The following is a 25580-nucleotide window of genomic DNA, read 5'->3' on the forward strand; positions in this document are numbered from 1 at the left end:
TTTGGCTCTGTGTCCCCACCTAAATCTCATCTCGAATTGTAATCCTCATGTGTTGAAGGAGGGACCTGGTGGGAGGTAATTGAATCATGGGGGCAGTTTCTCCCATGCTGTTTTCGTGACAGTGAGTGAGTTCTCACAAGATCTGACAGTTTAAAAGTGTTCAGCAGTTCCCTCCATTGTTCCCACTCTCTCTCCTGCTGCCGTGTAAGTTGTGCCTTGCTTCCCCTTCACCTTCTGCCATGACTGTAAGTTACCTGAGGCCTCCCCAAGCCATGAGGAACTGTGAGTCAATTAAACCTCATTTTTTAAAAATAAATTACCCAGTGTCAGGAAGTTCTTTATAGCAGTATGAAAACAGACTAACACACCTTTATTAACATACTTAGTGAAATATCTTCACATGTATCTAGGAAGCTGACATCTCACAGGCAGGAATCAATAACATGGTAAGCCGGCAAGATTTTTTTTTTTTAGACATAGTCTCGCTCTGTCGCCCAGGCTGGAGTGCAGCAGTGCGATCTCGGCTCACTGCAAGCTCTGCCTCCCAGGTTCACACCATTCTCCTGCCTCAGCCTCCCGAGTAGCTGGGACTACAGGCACCCGCCACCATGCCTGGCTAAATTTTTTCTATTTCTTAGTAGAGACAGGGTTTCACAATGTTAGCCAGGATGGTCTCAATCTTCTGACCTCGTAATCCGCCTGCCTCAGCCTCCCAAAGTGCTGGGATTACAGGTGTGAGCCACCGCACCTGGCCAAGCTGGCAAGATCTTAAACTCATCACTTTACCTTAAAGGCACAACAGAAATACCAGCCTGGGCTTCTGGAAAAATTGAGCCCTTAAGTTTGACATCAGCAGATTATATATTTGAATCAAACTATTTTAGCTGTTTCCAAAAATCACCTTTACTAAGCTACATTTTTAATGTTTGCCCAACAGCTTGTATCAACAAGCCAGGTGAAAATCACTACTGCATCTGTTATAGGTGTTGACGCTCTAGGAATACACATTCACTACATCTAACATAAAGTCCCATACCACAGGAAAGTTCCTCGAAAATTTTCCAAAGAAACTTTGATTTGCTAGAGGAGTAAGTTGCTTTTTTTTTTAAATGTAGAATGAAAACTATTTTGTGCACTGCTTTATTTTTGGTTTCCACAAAGCTCAGAATCAAATTTGATGTTTGACTACTATCATTTTCTTTATCTAGTTTGAATACAGTATTTCTATTTATATTTCCCCTGATACTGATTCTCTATTTGTATAGTTACTTTAGTATTTACGGACTTGTTATGAGCTGACTCAAATACTTTATGAAATAGGCATGGAATAAATAAATGATACCTAACATTTTATTTAATTATCCCAGGTCTATGAACAGAATGATTCATATTATTTTAGAAGAGATCCAAGAAAAAGAGGTGATACATAAAATATGTAGAAAAGAACCAAATGATAAGACTATGTATTAGTCTATTTTCAAACTGCTATAAAGAACTGCCCAAGGCTGAGTAATTTATAAAGGAAAGAGATTTAATTGACTCACAGTTCAGGATGGCTGGGGAGGCCTCAGGAAACTTACAATCATGGCAGAAGGTGAAGGGGAAGCAAGGCACCCCCTTCACAGGGTGGCATGAAGGAGAAGTGCATGAGATCACAGGAAAAACTACCATTTATAAAACCACTGGATCTCGTGAGAATTCATTCACTATCACAACAGCAGCATAGAGGAAACTGCCCCCATAATCCAATCACTTCTCACCAGGTTCCTCCATTAACACCTGGAGATTACAATTCAAAATGAGATTTGGCTGGGGACACAAAGCTAAACCATATCAAACCCTGCTCATGCCTGTAATCCTAGTACTTTGGGAGGCTGACGTGGGGAGATCGCCTGAGGTGAGTACTTTAAGACACAGCCTGGCCAACATGGTGAAACCCTGTCTCTACTAAAAATACAAAAATTAGCTGGGAATGGTGGCGCATGCCTGTAATCCCAGTTACCTGGGAGGCTGAGGCAGGAGGGTTGATGGAACCCAAGAGGTGGAGGCTGCAGTGAGCAGAGATCACCACTGCACTCCAGCCTGGGCAACAGAGCAAGACCCTGTCTCAAAAAAAAAAAATACAACCATCATTGCACAGTCTGACTCTATGAAAGAACTCACGAAGTGAAAAGAAAAATGTTTCTTTGAAAAGAGATATAGTGCATTCATAACAACATATGAATTCAAAAAGAATTTTCTAATAAAACTTCATGACCAAAATAAATGCAGCATATGACAATAATTTTTGAATTAGCAAAATGAAACCCTTCACCAATCAGTGTAATTTTAAAAAATATGAAATCCTTTAATTTATCTCAAGACTAATTTTCTGCAAGAACATAAAAGTCTTCTGTGAGAGAGAGATTACTTAATATTTTGAAAGAAAAGGTACCTTTTCTTAAACATGGATATCGGAATAATTTTATAATTCCATAGTCATCAGCTGTAACTAAAACTTGGCCAATATAATTTCCATCTACTGAATTTATATCGTTGATATCTGAATACTTGGGCCAAATTCCATTTACTTCAAGGCCTGAAACACATGTCCATGAAGCCCAATGAACACCTTTTATTTCTTCCGTACTTGTCACTTCTTTTCCTCCTAAAAATAAATCAGAGTCTTAATTTAAGAAGTTATTTCATTTGATTTTCTCAAGGCTAAACTGTACTGAGAACATAGTAAATTCCAAAATTTAATGTATCTTCCCACCCCACTTAGAGGAAAATACATAAATAGGTAGGTAAGTTTGGGTTAAGAGAAAAGAAAACTAAACGCAAGAAATTTATAAAAAGCTACTACAAAAATTATACTGATTCAGAGACACACATTGTCTCGAATGATTAGCTTAGCAGGTTCAATTATGCAGAGAATAAAACTGAATCCTACTTAAAAAATGATACAGATTAGTCATAACAGGGTAAAGTTATAAAAAAGGTAAAAGCTATGAGAAAGTGGCAAATCAGGTATTAAAAAAGAAGCCTCAGATACATAGTTGAGGAAAAAAGAGAGAACTGGAAAAGACCAAGAAGAAAGGATGAGTGTAGGATAATATATTTACATTAGGTAAGAGGACTTTAGGACGCAGTCAGTCTTCATTACATATAGACTGTTAATGAAAAACTTTTTGGGAGATGCATTAATTGAATTATGCAGCTAATTTTATATAATAGGTTCTTGGAAGATAGTGACTAATTCCCTAAGCGTCACAACAAATAAAGTACTATGCAGTGGCTGGGTGCAGTGGCTCACACCTGTAATCCCAGCACTTTGGGAGGCCGAGACAGGCGGATCACTGAAGGTCAGGAGTTCAAGACCAGCCTGGCCAATATGGTAAAACCCCATCTCTAATAAAAATACAAAAATTAGCTGGGCATGGTGGTGGGCACCTGTAATCTCAGCTACTCGGGAGGCTGAGGTAGGAGAATCACCTGAACCTGGGGGGCAGAGGCTGTAGTGAGCTAAGAACATGGCACTACACTCCAACCTGGGCAACAGGGCGAAACTCTGTCTCAAAAAAAAAAAAAAAATACTAAAAGGTAATATTTTGATGATTCTTCTTTTATTCCATCCATTCATGCACTCACTCACTTGCTAATTTATTTACTTATTTGTTTAGTTAGAGCCACGGTCTTGCTCTTTCACCCAGGCTGGAGTTCACTGGCACGATCTTGGCTCCCAGCAGCCTTGAACTCCCAGCTCAAATGATCCTCCCACTGCAGGTGCATGCCACCACACCCTGCTCTTTTTTTTTTTTGGTAGAGATGTGGTCTCACCATGTTCCCTGGCTGTTCTCAAACTCCTGGGCTCAAGAGATCCTTCCACTTCGGCCTCCCAAAGTGCTGAGATTACAGGTGTGAGGCACTGCACATAGCCTATTCCTCTCTTTTAAAATCTTTGGTTGAAATTCTGTTTTTCAAAGTTAGTTAGTTATATTATTAATATTCGCAAAGTTTATTTGTTTATTTTTTTGAGACAGCCTCTTAATCTGTGGCCTAGTTGGAATGCAGTGGCAACATAACAGCTCACTGCAGCCTCATCCTCCCAAGCTCAAATGACCCTCCCATCCCAACCTCCCGAATAGCTGGGACCACAGGTGCATACCACCACACCCGGCTAGTTTTTGTATTTTTAGTAAAGGCACGGTTTCGCCATGTTGCCCAGGCTGGTCTCAAACTCCTGGGCTCAAGCTATCGGGTCCACTGTGGCCTTCCAAAGTGCTGGTATTACAGGCGTGAGCCACTATGCCCAGCCTGCAAAGTTTATTTGAGATAAACACACAAAAAAATGTATTGGTCACACATTTCTAGTAATTATATTCACTTAATTAGTTCCACCCATAAAAATGGCATTTTTGACTAAGATACAGTGGTACTTTACCATACACTATGCTCATGGTATGGTATTCAATAAAAAGAGAATCTGTTTTAGATCCTCCAGCCAAAGGAGTTTTAATTAAGAACCAAAGGATTTATAGTAGTAGTTGCCAGGGACTGCGAGAGGTAGAGGTTGGTGGGGGCCGGGGTGGATATAAGGAGATATAAGTTTCAGTTATACAGGATGAATAAATTCAGAAGATCTAATATACAGCTTGTTGAGTACGGTTAATAATGCTGTTACTGTATGATATACCTGAAATTTGCTAAGAGAGTGGAACTTAAATGTTCTCACCACGCACACACACAAAAATGGTAACTATGTGAAGTGACAGACACATCATTTAGCTTGATTGTGGAAATCGTTTCACAATGTATATATCAAAACATTACATTGTATATTTTCAATATATACAATTTTTAATGTCAATTATACCTCAATAGAGTTGAGAAAAAACACAAAAGGATTTCAATATAATAAAGCAGCCTTACAGAAAAGTCTACAATGCCTGAAATATTAGCTCAGATCTTCTTTGATTTCCTATGATCAAATGTAACTTACACTCTGCTTCCAGTAAAACTCTAAAATATTGTATAGGCACTACAAATCTATAATTTGCTAGAAATTGTTACCTGGCATTCTATAAAAAAGTCTTTTCCCATTTCCATCATTTGTCTGCAAATATCTACTGTCTGAAGACCAGTCCAGATGAGTGATGAAACTAAGGGATCCCAAACACTCGCCAACTTTTTTATAACGCTGAGCAACTCCATAAATATCAACCGAGCTGTCATTGCATCCAACAGCAAGGTAAGTTCCATCTGGTGAATATTTTAACTCATGAATTGCCTCCTTCCTATCTTTAATATGTACAACTTCCGTCATATCTCTGTTAAAAAGAAAAAATGAGACTACATGAACAGAAGTCACAACAGAATTAATTCCATTTCAAACATGTCTAAAATGACTGTGAAGCTGTATCAAGTGTTTATAAACTATAAAATAAACATAAATAACACAAGTAGTATTAATTCAGCAACAATACGTTGCTGAACAGAAACACATGGAAACAATATATGCCAGACATACAGGAAAATGATGAATTTCAGTTTCTAAATTACTTTAAGTACTTCAGAGATCCATACTAAATTTCTGGAGTTAATAAAGAATAAAGGAAATAAAGTAATAGATTTTTATGGTAAAAGAAGTTCTTTGTAAATATGGAGTTTATGAAAAATGTTTAATTTAAACACTAATTTTCAAACAATTTTTTTTGTAAGGAGCTAAATGTGCAAAATTACATTTAGGAAATAATAAAGGATGAATTCATCTATATTACTTCAGTAATACTTTTTTTTTTTTGAGACAGAGTCTCGCTCTGTTGCTTAGGCTGGAGTTCAGTGGCATGATCTCGACTCACTGCAACCTCCACCTCCGGGGTTCAAGCGATTCTCACCTCATACCTCAGCCTCCCAAGTAGCTGGGATTACAGGTGCACACCACTATACCTGGCTAATTTTTTTGACGTTTTTAAATAGAACACACATTCCTCCCTTAGGGACCATGTTGACCAGTGAAGTGGAACTTTTTTTCAATGATGACTTCTTATTGAGTATCCAAAATAATACAGATATTACTAACAGCCAAAAAATGGATAAATATGTAGTAAAACACCACGGAGTTTCCAAAGTTGTGGAGTTTGTCGGCAGGAGGAGGAGAGGCAGAGGGAGGGAGAAAAGGTAGGAAGAAGTAAAAATTCTTATTTTCAATCAGTGTCAGAGACTTTTCTACAGAAAAATTTTGCGTTCATTGACTTGTGTTACATGTGCAAGACTTAATCTTCAGTTGTATTTGAGTCACTATACAGCTGTGGGCCTGTTAATTATAGTACTTACTGATTACCCTAACCAACGTAGTGTTAGAAATAGAAATAGAAAAATGAGCCCCAAGATAAACCCAAGATTGTATTATTTGAAGCTTCTGTACTTTTTTTTTAAGTTTCCCTGGTCAACATCACCTTTGCCTCTGCAACTTGCAAGGTCCTCTTCCTATGCATAGACTCATACAGCTGCCTCTGCATTTCTCAGGGACTCCTTCAAGTTAACATTAAATCCATATACCTTATTGCCCTTTGCTCCATATCCATCCATCCATCCATTCCTCCCTCCCTATATGGAGTAAGATTTTTAAGAAAAGTCTAAGGCACTATTTGGCAGCTTTTACTTTTTATGCTTCCTTTATTTAAAATTTTATAATTATAATCTTCATGACCTTCATTAAAATGCTTCTGGAAAATTCTTCAGAAGTATTTTGGTATTTTTTATAGCATTTTTGTTCTAGAGACTTAATTGCTTCCAATTAAGAAAAGAAGAATGTCTTATGTCCAAGGTTTTCTGTTAACATGTCCCCTGCTCACCAACACACACACACACACACACACACACACACACGGTAGAAGGTAACAGAGAGAGATTGTGGTTGACTGATTGGTTTTTTAGTATAATATTGCTACGTCAATATTATAATTATATGACTACTGTCACATGAAGAGTTTCTCTGACAACTTTAAAGCAAAGACGACAACTATTAGATGAAAATTTGTTAATTTTTTAAAACATTCTGAATTAAGTCTCTGGGAGACAAATATATGACCACTATGGTTTAAGAAGCAGAAGGAGGCAAAAGCCTGGGAATACTCATACATGAACAGTTCATAATACACCACAAAGTAAAGGTACAGAGTTGATCAGAGCATACAACAGAAGAATCATTTCTAGCTGAGTGATTCTGGGGAGACATATCAAAGGAAGTGGAGTAGATAGCTATAATGTCTCCATTTTGTTCTGAGGAATGAATGAGATTTAGCTCAGCAGAAGACAGGAACTGGAGGTAAAGGACCTATGTTTCAGCAGAGACAACAGTACGTGAAAGAGCTGATGGCAAGAGAAAGTATTCAAGTTCAGCTTGTGACAGCCACTGTAGTTGAATGGACACAAGCAAGGGGACTTTGGTGTGAACTCAGTCTGTTGCGGGAGGCTAAGGGAAAATCATGAAGTGGGGGCCTCATATGTCTTATTAAGATTTTTGGTCTTAATTTGTGAGGTTAAGCTAGGATAAGATGTACCAGTCAGATCACTGATTTGGTTCCAAGATAAAAAACAAATAAGGCTGGGTGTGGTGGCTCACGCCTGTAATCCCAGCAGTTTGGGAGGCTGAGGCAGGCAGATCACAAGATCAGATAGAGACCATCCTGGCTAACACAGTGAAACCCCGTCTCTACTAAAAATACAAAAAATTAGCCAGGTGTGGTGGCATCTGCCTGTAATCCCAGCTACTGAGGAGGCTGAGGCAGGAGAATCACTTGAACCCGGGAAGCAGAGGTTGCAGTGAGCTGAGATCCTGCCACTGCACTCCAGCCTGGGCGACAGGGTGAGACTCCGTCTCAAAACAACAACAACAACAACAAAACAAATTAAAGGAGCATAGTAACAGGATCAAGACCAATTAAAAGGTTACTGCAAATGATGGTTTCTCAGACTTCAGAAAAAAGTGAGCTTCTTTAAAATACAATGTAGTATTATATTCCCTACTATTATAGGACATAATACGTACTATAGGTTAAAGACATAATTCTAATCTTATTCACAAACCTTAATTAATATGTTCCTAGAAAATTAATTAGGAAAGCAAAATCAACAGGATGTGGTGGTGATGAATTACAGCTGGTGGGTTCAGGAGAAAGAGGTATTAAGGAAAACACCTAGGTTTTTTGCTTAGGAACATGGATAATGGTGCCATTCACTAGGATACGGCCCATGGACAGATGATCAGTTTGGGAGGGATATCATGAGTTCGGTTTTGGAAATGCTGAGTTGGAGGTGCCTTTGAGACATCCAAGTGATGTTAAATAAGTAACTGGATATGCATAGCTCGAGTTTTGAGATAACAGTTGGAGCTGTGCATCCGGGGCCATCAGGCTATGCGTGGTAACTGACGGCAGAGGCAGAATGAGACTAGCAGAATGAGACTATCTAGGGAAAAAATATAGAGTAAAAAGAAGAGAAAGTCTAGGCCTGAGCTTTGAGGAACTCTAATATTTACTTGCTGGGCAAAAGATAATTAGCCTATGAAGAAAATGGGGCTAGAGAAGTAAGCTGAAAACAGAAAGAGAACAAACACCTAAAAGCCAAGGGAGAAAGCATTTTGAGAAGCAGCAAGTGGTTAAGAGAATCCAATACTGCTGGGAATTCAAGCTAAATGAGAAGTGAAAAACGTCTCCTAGTTTTAGGGACATAGGGTACAATTAGTGAGTGTTTTTCAACATAAAGCTGAAAGCAGAAGCCATATAGGAATGAGGATAGAGGTTGATAAGTTAATTACAAGAAAAGAGAATAAAGTTAGACAGTTTTATGAGAAACACTCTTGTGAAAGGGAGGAAAGTAGAAATGTGATGTAAGAGAAAGAGACTTTGGTTTGAGGCATGAAACTTAAGATGGGACACGTTGAGCATGTTCTAATAGGGCTCTTTGGTGGGGGTGCAACCAACCATTTGATGTGAAAAAATAATGGATGTACACAAAGAGTTACTTTTTTAAAGCCAGGAGACAACTTTTGGAACTTACTACTCCCAAGATGCACAACAGAAAAAATATAAATAATTTGAAAAGAAATTTTAAATGAATGTGTGATTTCTTCAGAAAAAACTATCATAATCCCTTTTAAAGTTGATAAAATGTGGTAGTAACATTGTCAGAGAGAGACAAGTGGCTAGCCACTGGTAGAATTTAAAATAACAATTTGACTGGGCATGGTGGCTCTATGCCTGTAATCCCAGCACTTTCAGAGGCCAAGGCAGGAGGATTGCTTGAGCTCAGGAGTTTGAGATCAACTGGGCAAAATGACAAGACCACATCTCTACAAAAAATTAAAACATTAGCTAGGCATGGTGGCTACTTCCAAGTAGTCACAGCTACTTGGAAGACTGAGATGGGAGGATTGCTTGAGCCCAGGAGTTGGAGGCTACAGTGAGCTGTGATTGTGCTACTGTACTCCAGCCTGGGCAAGACAGGGAGACCTTGTCTCAATCAATCAATAAATAAAATGACAATTTTATATATTTACAACTATTAATAATCTATCCCATACCCTATAGGAAACCTTACTCCATCTTCAGCATAATTTATTAGCCTTATCAAGCTCTTCCACTATTATGAAGTCTCTCTCACTATTCATGAGAAGGAATGGGTGCCTCTGAGGAGTCTGATGTTGATAACACAATGTAGCTTACTATAAGTCAAAGTTCCATATGTGTATATATAATTTTCTATTTTAAAATATTTGCAAGTTTTCATTTGACTCTCTGATATGAGCATTTTTTTTAACAGAAAATGGTGGGAAGTGAGGATGGCAAAATGGTAGAAAAGGACTTTGCAATGTTAGTCGCCTTGCAGAAATACCAATTTGAATCATCCATGCATAAAAATACCTTCACAAAGGAGACAGACACATGAAAATCTCCTCAAAAAATTAATTAATCCAGGAGCTGGTTTTTGAAAAAATTAATGAAATAAATAGACTGCTAGCTAGACTAATGAAGGAGAAAAGAGAGAAGACTCAGATAGATATAATAACAAATGATAAAGGGGATATCATCACTGACCCCACAGAAATACAAACAACCATCAGAGAATACTATAAACACTTCTATGCATATAAACCAGGAAATTTAAAATAAATGGATAAATTCCTGGACACATACACCCTCCAAAGACTGAACCAGGAAGAAGCTGAATCCATGAATAGACCAATAACAAGTTCTAAAATTAAGGCAGTAATAAATAGCCTACCAACCAAAAAAGGCTCAGGATCAGATGAATTTATAGCTGAATTCTACCAGAAATACAAAGAGGAGCAGATACCCTTTCTTCTGAAATAGCCCAACAATTGAAAAGGAGGGACTCCTCCCTAACTCATTTTATGAGGCCAGCAACATCTTGATACCAAAACCTGGCAGAGATCCAACAAAAAACTTCAGGCCAGTATCCCTGATGAATATCAATGCAAAAATCCTCAATAGAATACTGGCAAACTGAATCCAGCAGCACATCAAAAAGCTTATCCACCACAATCAAGTAGGCTTCATCCCCGAGATGCAAGGCTGGTTCAACAAACGCAAATCAATAAATGTAATTCATCACATAAACAGATCTAAACACGAAGACCATATGATTATCTTAATAGATGCAGAAAATGCCTTTGATAAAATTCAGCATCCCTTCATTTTAAAACCTCTCAATAAAATAGATATTGAAGTAACATCCCCCAAAATAATAAGCTGTTTATGACAAACCCACAGCCAGTATCATACTGAATGTGCAAGAGCTGGAAATATTCCCCTTGAAAACTGGCACAAGACAAGGATGTCCTCTCTTCATCACTCCTATTTAACACAGTATTGAAGTTCTGGCCAGGGAAATGAGACAAGAAAAAGAAATAAAGCGTATTCAAATAGGAAGAGAGGAATTCAGATCGTCTTTATTTGCAGATGACATGATCCTATATCTAGAAAACTCCATTGTCTCAGCCCAAAAGCTTCTTAAGCTAATAAGCAACTCCAGCAAAGTCGATATACAATCAATGTGTAAAAGTCACAAGCATTCCTATACACCAACAATAGGCAAGCGGAGAGCCAAATTATGAATGAACTCCCACTCACAATTGCTACAAAGAGAATAAAATACCTAGGAATACAGCTAATAAGGGAAGTGAAAGACCTCTTTAAGGAGAACTACAAACCACTGCACAAGGAAATAAAACAGAACACAAATGAAAATATTCCATGCTCCTGGATAGGAAGAATGAGTATCATGAAAATTGCCGTACTGTCCAAAGTAATTCATGGATTCAATGCTATTCCCATTAAACTACCACTGATATTCTTCAAAGAAATAGAAAAAAACTACTTAAGAAATCATATGGAACCGGGGAGGAGCCAAGATGGCCGAACAGGAACAGCTCCCAGCGTGAACGACGCAGAAGATGGGTGATTTCTGCATTTCCATCTGAGGTACTGGGTTCATCTCACTAGGGAGTGCCAGACAGTGGGCGCAGGTCACTGGGTGCGTGCACCGTGCGCGAGCCGAAGAAGGGCGAGGCATTGCCTCACTCGGGAAGCGCAAGGGGTCAGGGAGTTCCCTTTCCTAGTCAAAGAAAGGGGTGACAGACGGCACCTGGAAAATTGGGTCACTCCCACCGGAATACTGCGCTTTTCCAACGGGCGTAAAAAACGGCACACCAGGAGATTATATCCCACACCTGGCTCAGAGGGTCCTACGCCCACGGAGTCTCGCTGATTGCTAGCACAGCAGTCTGAAATCAAACTGCAAGGCGGCAGCGAGGCTGGCGGAGGGGCGCCCGCCATTGCCCAGGCTCGCTTAGGTAAACAAAGCAGCCTGGAAGCTCGAACTGGGTGGAGCCCACCACAGCTCAAGGAGGCCTGCCTGCCTCTGTAGGCTCCACCTCTGGGGGCAGGGCACAGACAAACAAAAAGACAGCAGTAACCTCTGCAGACTTAAATGTCCCTGTCTGACAGCTTTGAAGAGAGCAGTGCTTCTCCCAGCACGCAGCTGGAGATCTGCGAACGGGCAGACTGCCGCCTCAAGTGGGTCCCTGACCCCTGATCCCCAAGCAGCCTAACTGGGAGGCACCCCCAACCAGGGCCAGACTGACACCTCACACGGCCGGGTACTCCAACAGACCTGCAGCTGAGGGTCCTGTCTATTAGAAGGAAAACTAACAAACAGAAAGGACATCCACACCAAAAACCCATCTGTACATCACCATCATCAAAGACCAAAAGTAGATAAAACCACAAAGATGGGGAAAAAACAGAGCAGAAAAACTGGAAACTCTAAAAAGCAGAGTGCCTCTCTTCCTCCAAAGGAATGCAGTTCCTCACCAGCAACGGAACAAAGCTGGACGGAGAATGACTTTGACGAGCTGAGAGAAGAAGGCTTCAGACGATCAAATTACTCCGAGCTACGGGAGGATATTCAAACCAAAGGCAAAGAAGTTGAAAACTTTGAAAAAAATTTAGAAGAATGTATAACTAGAATAACCAATACAGAGAAGTGCTTAAAGGAGCTGATGGAGCTGAAAACCAAGGCTCGAGAACTACGTGAAGAATGCAGAAGCCCCAGGAGCCGATGCGATCAACTAGAAGAAAGGGTATCACTGACGGAAGATGAAATGAATGAAATGAAGTAAGAAGTGAAGTTTAGAGAAAAAAGAATAAAAAGAAACGAGCAAAGCCTCCAAGAAATATGGGACTATGTGAAAAGACCAAGTCCACGTCTGATTGGTGTACCTGAAAGTGATGGGGAGAATGGAAACAAGTTGGAAAACACTCTGCAGGATATTATCCAGGAGAACTTCCCCAATCTAGCAAGGCAGGCCAACATTCAGATTCAGGAAATACAGAGAATGCCACAAAGATACTCCTCGAGAAGAGCAACTCCCAAGACACATAATTGTCAGATTCACCAAAGTTGAAATGAAGGAAAAAATGTTAAGGGCAGCCAGACAGAAAGGTCGGGTTACCCTCAAAGGGAAGCCCATCAGACTAACAGCGGATCTCTCGGCAGAAACCCTACAAGCCAGAAGAGAGTGGGGACCAATATTCAACATTCTTAAAGAAAAGAATTTTCAACCCAGAATTTCATATCCAGCCAAACTAAGCTTCATAAGTGAAGGAGAAATAAAATACTTTACAGACAAGCAAATGCTGAGAGATTTTGTCACCACCAGGCCTGCCCTATAAGAAGTCCTGAAGGAAGCGCTAAACGTGGAAAGGAACAACCGGTACCAGCCGCTGTGAAATGATGCCAAATTATAAAGACCATCGAGACTAGGAAGAGACTGCATCAACTTACGAGCAAAATAACCAGCTAACATCATAATGACAGGATCAAATTCACATAACAATATTAACTTTAAATGTAAATGGACTAAATGCTCAATTAAAAGACACAGACTGGCAAATTGGATAAAGACTCAAGACCCATCAGTCTGCTGTATTCAAGAAACCCATCTCACGTGCACAGACACACATAGGCTCAGAATAAAAGGATGGAGGAAGATCTACCAAGCAAATGGAAAACAAAAAAAGGCAGGGGTTGCAATCCTAGTCTGTGATAAAACAGATTTTAAATCAACAAAGATCAAAAGAGACAAAGAAGGCCATTACATAATGGTAAAGGGATCAATTCAACAAGAAGAGCTAACTATCCTAAATATATATGCACCCAATACAGGAGCACCCAGATTCATAAAGCAAGTCCTGAGTGACCTACAAAGAGACTTAGACTCCCACACATTAATAATGGGAGACTTTAACACCCCACTGTCAACATTAAACAGATCAACGAGACAGAAAGTCAACAAGGATACCCAGGAAATGAACTCAGCTCTGCACCAAGTGGACCTAATAGACATCTACAGAACTGTCCACCCCAAATCAACAGAATATACATTCTTTTCAGCACCACACCACACCTATTCCAAAATTGACCACATACTTGGAAGTAAAGCTCTCCTCAATAAATGTAAAAGAACAGAAATTATAACAAACTATCTCTCAGATCACAGTGCAATCAAGCTAGAACTCAGGATTAAGAATCTCACTCAAAACCACTCAACTACAGGGAAACTGAACAACCTGCTCCTGAATGACTACTGGGTACGTAACGAAATGAAGGCAGAAATAAAGATGTTCTTTGAAACCAACGAGAACCAAGACACAACATACCAGAATCTCTGGGATGCATTCAAAGCAGTGTGTAGAGGGAAATTTATAGCACTAAATGCCCACAAGAGAAAGCAGGAAAGATCCAAAATTGACACCCTAACATCATAATTAAAAGAACTAGAAAAGCAAGAGCAAACACATTCGAAAGCTAGCAGAAGGCAAGAAATAACTAAAATCAGAGCAGAACTGAAGGAAATAGAGACACAAAAAACCCTTCAAAAAATTAATGAATCCAGGAGCTGGTTTTTTGAAAGGATCAACAAAATTGATAGACCGCTAGCAAGACTAATAAAGAAACAAAGAGAGAAGAATCAAATAGATGCAATAAAAAATGATAAAGGGGATATCACCACCAATCCCACAGAAATACAAACTACCATCAGAGAATACTACAAACACCTCTACGCAAATAAACTAGAAAATCTAGAAGAAATGGATAAATTCCTGGACACATACACCCTCCCAAGACTAAACCAGGAAGAAGTTGAATCTCTGAATAGACCAATAACAGGAGCTGAAATTGTGGCAATAATCAATAGCTTACCAACCAAAAAGAGTCCAGGACCAGATGGATTCACAGCCGAATTCTACCAGAGGTACAAGGAGGAACTGGTACCATTCCTTCTGAAACTATTCCAATCAATAGAAAAAGAGGGAATCCTCCCTAACTCATTTTATGAGGCCAGCATCATCCTGATACCAAAGCCGGGCAGAGACACAACCAAAAAAGAGAATTTTAGCCCAATATCCTTGATGAACATTGATGCAAAAATCCTCAATAAAATACTGGCAAACCGAATCCAGCAGCACATCAAAAAGCTTATCCACCATGATCAAGTGGGCTTCATCCCTGGGATGCAAGGCTGGTTCAATATACGCAAAGAAATAAATGTAATCCAGCATATAAACAGAACCAAAGACAAAAACCACATGATTATCTCAATAGATGCAGAAAAGGCCTTTGACAAAATTCAACAACCCTTCATGCTAAAAACTCTCAATAAATTAGGTATTGATGGGACGTATCTCAAAATAATAAGAGCTATCTATGACAAACCCACAGCCAATATCATACTGAATGGGCAAAAACTGGAAGCATTCCCTTTGAAAACTGGCACAAGACAGGGATGCCCTCTCTCACCACTTCTATTCAACATAGTGTTGGAAGTTCTGGCCAGGGCAATTAGGCAGGAGAAGGAAATAATGGGTATTCAATTAGGAAAAGAGGAAGTCAAATTGTCCCTGTTTGCAGACGACATAATTGTATATCTAGAAAACCCCACTGTCTCAGCCCAAAATCTCCTAAAGCTGATAAGCAACTTCAGCAAAGTCTCAGGATACAAAATCAATGTACAAAAATCACAAGCATTCTTATACACCAACAACAGACAAACAGAGAGCCAAATCATGAGTGAACTCCCATTCACAATTGCTTCAAAGAGAATAAAATACCTAGGAATCCAACTTACAAGGGATGTGAAGGACCTCTTCAAGGAGAACTACAAACCACTGCTCAAGGAAATAAAAGAGGATACAAACAAATGGAAGAACATTCCATGCTCATGGCTAGGAAGAATCAATATCGTGAAAATGGCCATCCTGCCCAAGGTAATTTACAGATTCAATGCCATTCCCATCAAGCTACCAATGACTTTCTTCAAAGAATTGGAAAAAAACTATTTTAAAGTTCATATGGAACCAAAAAAGAGCCCGCATCGCCAAGTCAATCCTAATTCAAAAGAACAAAGCTGGAGGCATCGTGCTACCTGACTTCAAACTATACTACAAGGCTACAGTAACCAAAACAGCATGTTACTGGTACCAAAACAGAGATATAGATCAATGGAACAGAACAGAGCCCTCAGAAATAATGCCACATATCTACAACTATCTGATCTTTGACAAACCTGACAAAAACAAGCAATGGGGAAAGGATTCCCTATTTAATAAATGGTGCTGGGAAAACTGGCTAGCCATATGTAGAAAGCTGAAACTGGATCCCTTCCTTACACCTTATACAAAAATCAATTCAAGATGGATTAAAGACTTAAATGTTAGACCTAAAACCATAAAAACCCTAGAAGAAAACCTAGGCATTACCATTCAGGGCATAGGCATGGGCAGGGACTTCATGTCTAAAACACCAAAAGCAATGGCAACAAAAGCCAACATTGACAAATGGGATCTAATTAAACTAAAGAGCTTCTGCACAGCAAAAGAAACTACCATCAGAGTGAACAGGCAACCTATAAAATGGGAGAAAATTTTCGCAACCTACTCATCTGACAAAGGGCTAATATCCAGAATCTACAATGAACTCCAACAAATTTACAAGAAAAAAACAAACAACCCCATCAAAAAGTGGGCGAAGGACATGAACAGACACTTCTCAAAAGAAGACATTTATGCAGCCAAAAAACACATGAAAAAATGCTCACCATCACTGGCCATCAGAGAAATGCAAATCAAAACCACAATGAGATACCATCTCACACCAGTTAGAATGGCAATCATTCAAAAGTCAGGAAACAATAGGTGCTGGAGAGGATGTGGAGAAATAGGAACATTTTTACACTGTTGGTGGGACTGTAAACTAGTTCAACCATTGTGGAAGTCAGTGTGGCGATTCCTCAGGGATCTAGAACTAGAAATTCCATTTGACCCAACCATCCCATTACTGAGTAGATACCCAAAGGACTATAAATCATGCTGCTTTAAAGACACATGCACACGTATGTTTATTGCGGCATTATTCACAATAGCAAAGACTTGGAACCAACCAAATGTCCAACAATGATAGACTGGATTAAGAAAATGTGGCACATATACACCATGGAATACTATGCAGCCATAAAAAATGATGAGTTCATGTCCTTTGTAGGGACATGGATGAAATAGGAAATCATCATTCTCAGTAAACTATCGCAAGAACAAAAAACCAAACACCGCATATTCTCACTCATAGGTGGGAACTGAACAATGAGAACACATGGACACAGGAAGGGGAACATCACACTTCGGGGACTGTTGTGGGTTGGGGGGAGGGGGGAGGGATAGCATTGGGAGATATACCTAATGTTAGATGACGAGTTAGTGGGTGCATCGCACCGGCATGGCACATGTATACATATGTAACTAACCTGCACATTGCACACATGTACCCTAAAACCTAAAGTATTAAAAAAAAAAATCATATGGAACCAAAATAGAGCCTGTACAGCCAAGTCAATCCTAAGCAAAGAGAACAAGGCAGGAAGCATCACGCTACTGGACCTCAAACTATATTACAAGGCTACAGTAACCAAAACAGCATGATGCTGGTATAAAAACAGACACATAGACCAATGGAACAGAATAGAGAATTCAGAAATAAGACCACACATCTACAACCATCTGATCTTCAACAAAACTGACAAAAACAAGCAAGGGGGAAAGGATCTCCTATTCAATAAATGGTGCTGGGAAAACTGGCTAGCTATACGCAGAAAACTGAAACTGGACCCCTTTCTTACACCTTATACAAAAATTAACTCAAGAGGGATTAAAGACTTAAATGTAAAACACAAAATTATAAAAAACCCTAGAAGAAAATCTAGGCAATACCATTCAGGTCATAGGCATGGGCAAAGATTTCATGAAGAAATTGCCAAAGGCAACTGCAACAAAAGCAAAAATTGACAAATAGAATCTAATTAAACTAAACAGCTTTGGCGCAATAAAAGAAACTATCATCAGGGCGAAGAGGCAACCTACAGAGTGGGAAAAAATTTTTGCAATCTATCCATCTGACAAAGGTCTGATATCCAGAGTCAACAAGGAACTTAAACAAATTTACAAGAAAAAAACAAACAACCCCATTAAAAAGTGGGCAAAGGACATGTGCAGATGCTTTTCAAAAGACAACATTTATGTGGCCAACAAACATATGAAAAAAAGCTCAACATCACTGATCATTAGAAAAATGCAACTCAAAACCACGTTGAGATACCATCTCACGTCAGTCAGAATGACAATTATTAAAAAGTCAAGAAACAACAGATGCTGGTGAGGTTAAAGAGAAATAGGAATGCTTTTACACTGTTGGTGGGAATGTGAATTAGTTCAACCACTGTGGAAGATGGTGTGGCAATTCCTCAAAGATCTAGAATCAGAAACACCATTTGTCCCAGCAATCCTATTACTGGGTATATACACAAAGAAATATAAATCATTCTATTACAAAGATGCGTGCAAGTGTATGTTCATTGCAGCACTATTCACAATAACAAAGACATGGAATCAACCCAAATGCCCATCAATGATAGACTGGATAAAGAAAATGTGGTACATGTATACCCTGGAATACTATGCAGCCATAAAAAGGAAGGAGATCATGTCCTTTGCAGGGACATGGATGGAGCAAGAAGCCATTATCCTCAGCAAACTAATGCAGCAACAGAAAAGCAAACACTGCATATTCTCACTTGTAAGTGGGAGCTGAACAATGAGAACATATGGACACAGGGAGAGGAACAACACACACTGAGGCCTTTCGGGGGTGGGGTGAGGGGAGGGGGAGCATTAGGAAAAATAACTAATGCATACTGAGCTCAAGCCATTTATGCCTAGTGCTCCATTACTGGAATGCTAAGCTTGTGGGAATTATTTATATCTTACTGCTCAAGGTCATTGCCAAGGTCTGATTTTTCATTAAAAAAAAAAAATTTGCAACCTCCAGCATAAATGGGTTAATACCTAGGTGATGGGTTGATAGGTGCAGCAAACCACCGTGGCACATGTTTACCTACGTAACAAACCTGCACATCCTGTGCATGTACTTTGTAACTTAAAATAAAAATTAAAATAAAAACATATGTTCATAAGAGCTAAGAAAACATGGTGAGAGATTATAGAATCTGTGTGTAACACAGCAATAAGGAAAGACATATTTGAAGAAGGAGGGAAGGACAGTTTTACATTATTCATGTCACCCCTTCCCTCAAGCCAACCTAAGTGTTCATCAATGTATAAATGAATAAAGAGATAGATATACTATTCATTCTTAAAAAGGAAGAAAATCAGCTGGGCACAGGGGCTCATGCCTGTAATCCCAGCACTTTCAGAAGCTGAGGCGGGAGGATTGTTTGAGGCCAGGAGTTTGAGACAAGCCTGGGCAACTTAGTGAGGCCCAGGCTCTACAAACATTTTAAAAATAATTTTAGAAAAGGAAGAAAATCCAGTCATTTGTTACAATGTGGATGAACCTGGTGTACATTATGCTTAGTGAAATAAACCAGGCAGAGAAAAACAGATACTGCATGATCTCGCTTATATGTGGAATCTAAAAAAGTCAAACAGCAGAGAGTAGATTGGTGGTTAACAGGGATTAGTACAGGTGGGAAATGGGGAGATGTTGGTTAAAGAGTACAAAGTTTCAGTTAGAACGAGTAAGTTCTGAAGATATACTGTATGGCACGGTGATTAGAGTTAATAATAATGTAGAATATACTTGAAAATTGCTAAGACACATCTTAAATGTTCTCACCCCCTAAAGTGGTTAAGTATGTGAGGTGATGGATATGTTAACTAGCTTGATGTAATCATTTCACAAAGTATATGTATAACCAAAATCTCATGTTGTATGTCATAAATATATACAGTTTTTATTTGTCAATTATGACTTAATGAAGCTGAGGGGGAACAACAATAAATTTTTAAAAACCCAGACTGGTTACAAAATAATTTTAAAATTGTTAACAGTTTTTATTATGAAAAAAAGATAAGTTATAAGAAGATATTGTGGCTTTACCCTGGCACACCACCTTATATACTAATTTAAGAATCATGAAGTGAGATTCTAATTCGTTCTTTTTTCTTCCAACTCTAACATAACCCCCACTCCTGGTGCAGGTACTTTAGTATGTTATAAGCCGGGCACAGTAGCTCATGCCTGTAATCCCAGCACTCCGGGAGGCCGAGGCTGGCAGATCACAAGGTCATGAGATCAAGACCATCCTGGACAACATGGTGAAACCCCATCTCTACTAAAAATACAAAAAAAAAAAAAAATAGCTGGGCGTGGTGGCACACACCTATAGTCCCACCTACTCAGGAGGCTGAGGGAGGAGAATTGCTTGAACCTGGGAGGCAGAGGTTGCAGTGAGCCGAGATTGCGCCACTGTACTCCAGCCTTGTGACAGAGCAAGACTCCATCTCAAAAAAAAAAAAAAAAAAAAGTTATGTTTAGTAATGAATCCTGCTTTACCATACGGAGAATACAAAGCAAATCAAGAAGAAATAGTAACCAGGTAAATTCAGATGGATTAAGAAGACCATTTTGTGGTTCACCTTTAAAGGCATTTAATAATCAGAATAACCCTTTCAATACTATTAGCAATGTTGGATTCAGGTGCTAAAATACAGCCTTATTAGGAATAAAAACTTTTTCATCCAGTCTACTGCATTCAATAACTGAAAGAGCAAGTAAATGTATAACTAAAAAAAATCACTACTTTTGAATGCATATCAGCTATATGATAGGAATTCTTAGATGTTTTACATGCATCTTAAATTCTTGTGAAACCTCTATAAGTGAGCACTCCAATTCCAGTACTTCCAATACTTTCAGTTCTTACATACGAGAAAAAATGAAGCTGATCATGAATATTATTATTCATAAGTAATGACCAGGTGTTTCTATTATCTCTAACCTGCAAAACTGAAGAGCAGCCTCCAAAGAAATTAAACCACCAATGAGAAAAAGAACAGATGTTTAATCTTAGATGATGATAGTTACAGAGATTCTAGAATCAATGATCAAATCAGTGCCCAAATTATAATAGTATGGATAGCCTAACAGGGAGGTTTCATAGTCTTCCAACTCTGTTTAAGAAGTTGTTTCAGCATGACAAAATAAAGCAATATGACATATTTATAGAGCTCTGGGGGAAAAGCTTTAATTTATATTCAAATGTTATATTCATATTTTTTAAAATATGAGGTACCTAGAGTAGTCAAACTATGTCTTTCATAGAGACCCAGAAAGTAGAATGATGGTTGTCAGGGGCTTAGGAGATGGAAGAATGGGAATTATTTTTTACTGGGTACAGAGTTTCCATTTGGGAAGATGAAAAAGTTCTGAAGCTAGAGGGTGACGGCTGTTGTGCAGGTGACGGCTGCACAACAATGTGAATGTACTCAATGGCACTGAATTTTACATTTAAAAATGGTTGAAATGTGTTTATATATTATATATTTTACCACAATAAAAAATGTTAATTTAAAAGAAAAGTCTCAGCATATCTCATTATAAAAACTGGTCTCAGAAAGGGGAGTCAGCATGTGTAAAAGCTCAGAAGTACAAGAAAACATAATGTATCTGTTCATAATGGGGAGATGTTGGTTAAAGAGTACAAAGTTTCAGTTAGAATGAGTGAATAAGTTCTGAAGATACACTGTATGGCACAGTGATATAGGAAAGGAGTTTCCTATAGATGAAAGAAACTGGGGTACTGAGAAATAGGCTGGAAAGATGGGCACTACATACCACGTGAAGGATTTGAGCTTCATCCTAAGGACAGTACAAAGCTTTTATCATACTTTAGAAATAAGAGGAAAGCACACAAATGTGTTTCAAAAGGAATCACCATCACTGTGGAGTGAAGAAAGGTCTTGAGGGAAGCAAAACAGGAGGTAAGATGATCAGCTAAGAGGCTATTCCACCAATCCAGTTAGTACATGACAGAAGCCCACACAAGAGTACAATGGTGAGAATAGAAGGCAGGAGATTAATATGAGACCTATCTCAGAAGTAGACTCTCCAGAACTCCTTAATTAACTACATAGGGGAGGCAAAAGAGAGAACTGTGTTAATAGTTTCTGAACTGAGCGACTGAGTGAAGGATCTTACCATTCACTGAGGTAGAGAAGAAAGACTTCATAAGTACTTATCCTGTGAACATGTGTGGATCTACAGCAAATTTCTTATTGGCTGTATAGAATTCAGTTGAATTTATCTATCTACAATTCAACACAATTCTTTAAATTTTTCTAATTACTCAAACAAAAGAAGAGATGGAAGCATTTTTTAAAGCATAAAGCTATAAATAACAACAACAACAACAACAACAAATTAACCCATTTTAACAGCCTCAGCTTGTTAAATGGAGAGGGATCATTACTGAAAATCTATACTAACAGGAAAAGGTAGTTGGGACCCAAATTTTATAGCTCAAAATTTTAGCCATTAATCTATTAAGCATTCTTAACCCCCCAAACCAAGGTTTCTGAGTTTATTTTTCGGACAAAGCTATTTTTATAAATATATTTTTATACTTGATGAAATTAACATCTGAAATAGATATATTAATAAGGGGAAAAGGATACATGGGTAAAAACAAAAAGTATTACATATTCTGTAACACTGAAGAGAAAATTACTATGTGTTTCTATTTCTATCCTAATACCATACCTTACTCTAAGTACAGTGAATGAGCCATCCTTCATTCCAAGGGCAAGATGGATTCCATCTGCATTGACAGCTGCACAACGAATTGGTTCTTCCATATTACACCTTGCTATTAATGCATGATCTGCTAGGCTCCATATCCTGTAAAATTTAATTTTAAAAATAAAAAAGAATAGTTAGCTAATGCATACTTTAACAAAAATATTTTGGTTAAAATAACCTCATCTTAATTAAGATAAATCTAGATATCTTAACTATCTGTTTTGTGGCAAGAAATTCTTATCTGTGAAAATGGGAACTGTTCATGCTTAAATGACAGAAGTTGACAGAATCTTTTGCTTTTAGTTTTTCTGGCGACATCACGTCACTCTGTCACTCAGGCTGGAGTGCAGTGGCATGATCATAGCTTACTATAACCTTGACCCTGTGGGCTCAAGCGATCCTCTAGCCTCAGCCTCAGGAGAAGCTGGGACTACAGGAATGTGCCACCCAACCTGGCTACATTTTGTTGTTGTTGTTGTTTTGGTATCCTTTTAGCACAGCTATAGTGTCACTGCATAATAAACACAATGTTTTGCCATCTAATTGAATAACAGTAAAGTCCATGCTCCATTGTGCCTTAAAATGTAACATTCTAAGTCCAATTTTATCTTTTTCCTCTTATTTCAACATGATGAGCATGCACTGGTGATAAATAATAATGTCACCATATGGTAATGCACACAGTGCTCAAAATTCTGTCAAGTTGTAACTGTGTCACTGAAATTTGTAATGAGCTGAGGAGCATGCAGTGATGTGAGTGTACCATCTCTTTCCCAACATCTCAACTCTGCATCTGTAGTGTGATACACTGATTTATTTATTTTTATTTTTTTAATTATACTTTAAGTTTTAGGGTACATGTACACAATGTGCAGGTTTGTTACATATGTATACATGTGCCATGTTGGTGTGCTGCATCCATCAACTCGTCATTTAACATTAGGTATATCTCCTAATGCTATCCCTCCCCCCTATCCCCACCCCACAACAGGCCCCGGTGTGTGATGTTCCCCTTCCTGTGTCCATGTGTTCTCATTGTTCAATTCCCACCTATGAGTGAGAACATGTGGGGTTTGGTTTTTTGTCCTTGCGATAGTTTACTGAGAATGATGGTTTCCAGCTTCATCCATGTCCCGACAAAGGACATGAACTCATCCTTTTTTATGGCTGCATAGTATTCCATGGTATACATGTGCCACATTTTCTTAATCCAGTCTATCATTGTTGGACATCTGGGTTGGTTCCAAGTCTTTGCTATTGTGAATAGTACCACAATAAATATATGTGTGCACGTGTCTTTATAGCAGCATGATTTATAATCCTTTGGGTATATACCCAGTAATGGGATGGCTGGGTCAAATGGTATTTCTAGTTCTAGATCCCTGAGGAATCGCCACACTGACTTCCACAATGGTTGAACTAGTTTATAGTCCCACCAACAGTGTAAAAGTGTTCTGATTTCTCCACATCCTCTCCAGCACCTGTTGCTTCCTTTTTAATGATCACCATTCTACCTGGTGTGAGATGGTTTTCATTTGCATTTCTCTGATGGCCAGTGATAATGAGCATTTTTTCATGTGTGTTTTGGCTGCATAAATGTCTTCTTTTGAGAAATGTCTGTTCATATCCTTCGCCCACTTTTTGATGGGGTTGTTTTTTTCTTGTAAATTTGTTTGAGTTCATTGTAGATTCTGGATATTAGCCCTTTGTTAGATGAGTAGAGTGCAAAAATTTTCTCCCATTCTGTAGGTTGCCTGTTCACTCTGATGGTAGTTTCTTTTGCTGTGCAGAAGCTCTTTAGTTTAATTAGATCCCATTTGTCAATTTTGGCTTTTGTTGCCATTGCTTTTGGTGTTTTAGACATGAAGTCCTTGCCCATGCCTATGCCCTGAATGGTATTGCCTAGGTTTTCTTCTAGGGTTTTTATGGTTTTAGGTCTAACATTTAAGTCTTTCATCCATCTTGAATTAATTTGTGTATAAGGTGTAAGGAAGGGATCCAGTTTCAGCTTTCTACATATGGCTAGCCAGTTTTCCCAGCACCATTTATTAAATAGGGAATCGTTTCCCCATTTCTTGTTTTTGTCAGGTTTGTCAAAGATGAGACGGTTGTAGATGTGTGGTATTATTTCTGAGGGCTCTGTTCTGTTCCATTGGTCTATGTCTCTGTTTTGGTACCAGTAACATGCTGTTTTGGTTACTATAGCCTTGTAGTATAGTTTGAAGTCAGGTAGCATGATGCCTCCAGCTTTGTTCTTTTGGCTCAGGATTGTCTTGGCAATGCGGGCCCTTTTTGGTTCCATGTGAACTTTAAAGTAGTTTTTCCCAATTCTGTGAAGAAAGTCATTGGTAGCTTGATGGGGATGGCATTGAATCTATAAATTACTTGGGCACTATGGCCATTTTCAGTTCTGTGAATTTTTGCCAGATACAGAAGCAGAAAATCCTGACTTGCGCTAACACAGCAGTTAAATGGCTTAGCAGTGGTTAAGTTTTGTTGTGATTTTCTGATCTCAGAACCAAGAATGAAATTTTTCTGAATTACGAAGAATTGGTCTCTCTCTTTCTTTCTTTTGAGATGGAGTCTGGCTGTTTCCCAAGCTGGAGTGCAGTGGCGCAATCTCAGCTCATTGCAACCTCTGCCTCCCAGGTTCTAGCGAATGGATTTGGAAATTAGCTTCTACTAATGGAACTGAATGGATTTGGAAATTAGCTTCTACTGAAGACTCAATACTGTTACCTAATGAATTCAACCTAAAATTACAAGGCAAAAGCAGCACAATGTAATGTGAAACTTACACTGTGGTAAAGTCATTTGAACAATTAATGCTATTTGAATAACAATATCAAGCTGCTTTATATACTTCT

The 25580-nt window shown here is 38.7% G+C and overlaps 1 protein-coding gene across 10 annotated transcripts in view; it reads right to left on the reverse strand.

Annotated features, from left to right (window-relative positions):
- EML5 (EMAP like 5) overlaps positions 1 to 25580 on the reverse strand; it is a 209296-nt gene that overhangs the window by 108021 nt on the left and 75695 nt on the right. For all 10 annotated transcript variants that reach the window (XR_010123781.1, XR_010123780.1, XM_063651965.1 and 7 more), the window contains exons 8-10: positions 22675 to 22812; positions 5053 to 5309; positions 2435 to 2647 (exon numbers count right to left, since the gene is read on the reverse strand). Coding sequence is in view for 8 of the 10 variants with exons in the window: in XM_063651965.1 (XP_063508035.1) it covers positions 2435 to 2647; positions 5053 to 5309; positions 22675 to 22812 (608 nt within the window). In the remaining 2 variants the exon portion in view is untranslated. The remainder of the gene's footprint in view (positions 1 to 2434; positions 2648 to 5052; positions 5310 to 22674; positions 22813 to 25580) is intronic.

This window comes from Pongo pygmaeus, chromosome 15, assembly GCF_028885625.2.
Source record: "Pongo pygmaeus isolate AG05252 chromosome 15, NHGRI_mPonPyg2-v2.0_pri, whole genome shotgun sequence".
Taxonomy (NCBI): Eukaryota; Metazoa; Chordata; class Mammalia; order Primates; family Hominidae; genus Pongo; species Pongo pygmaeus.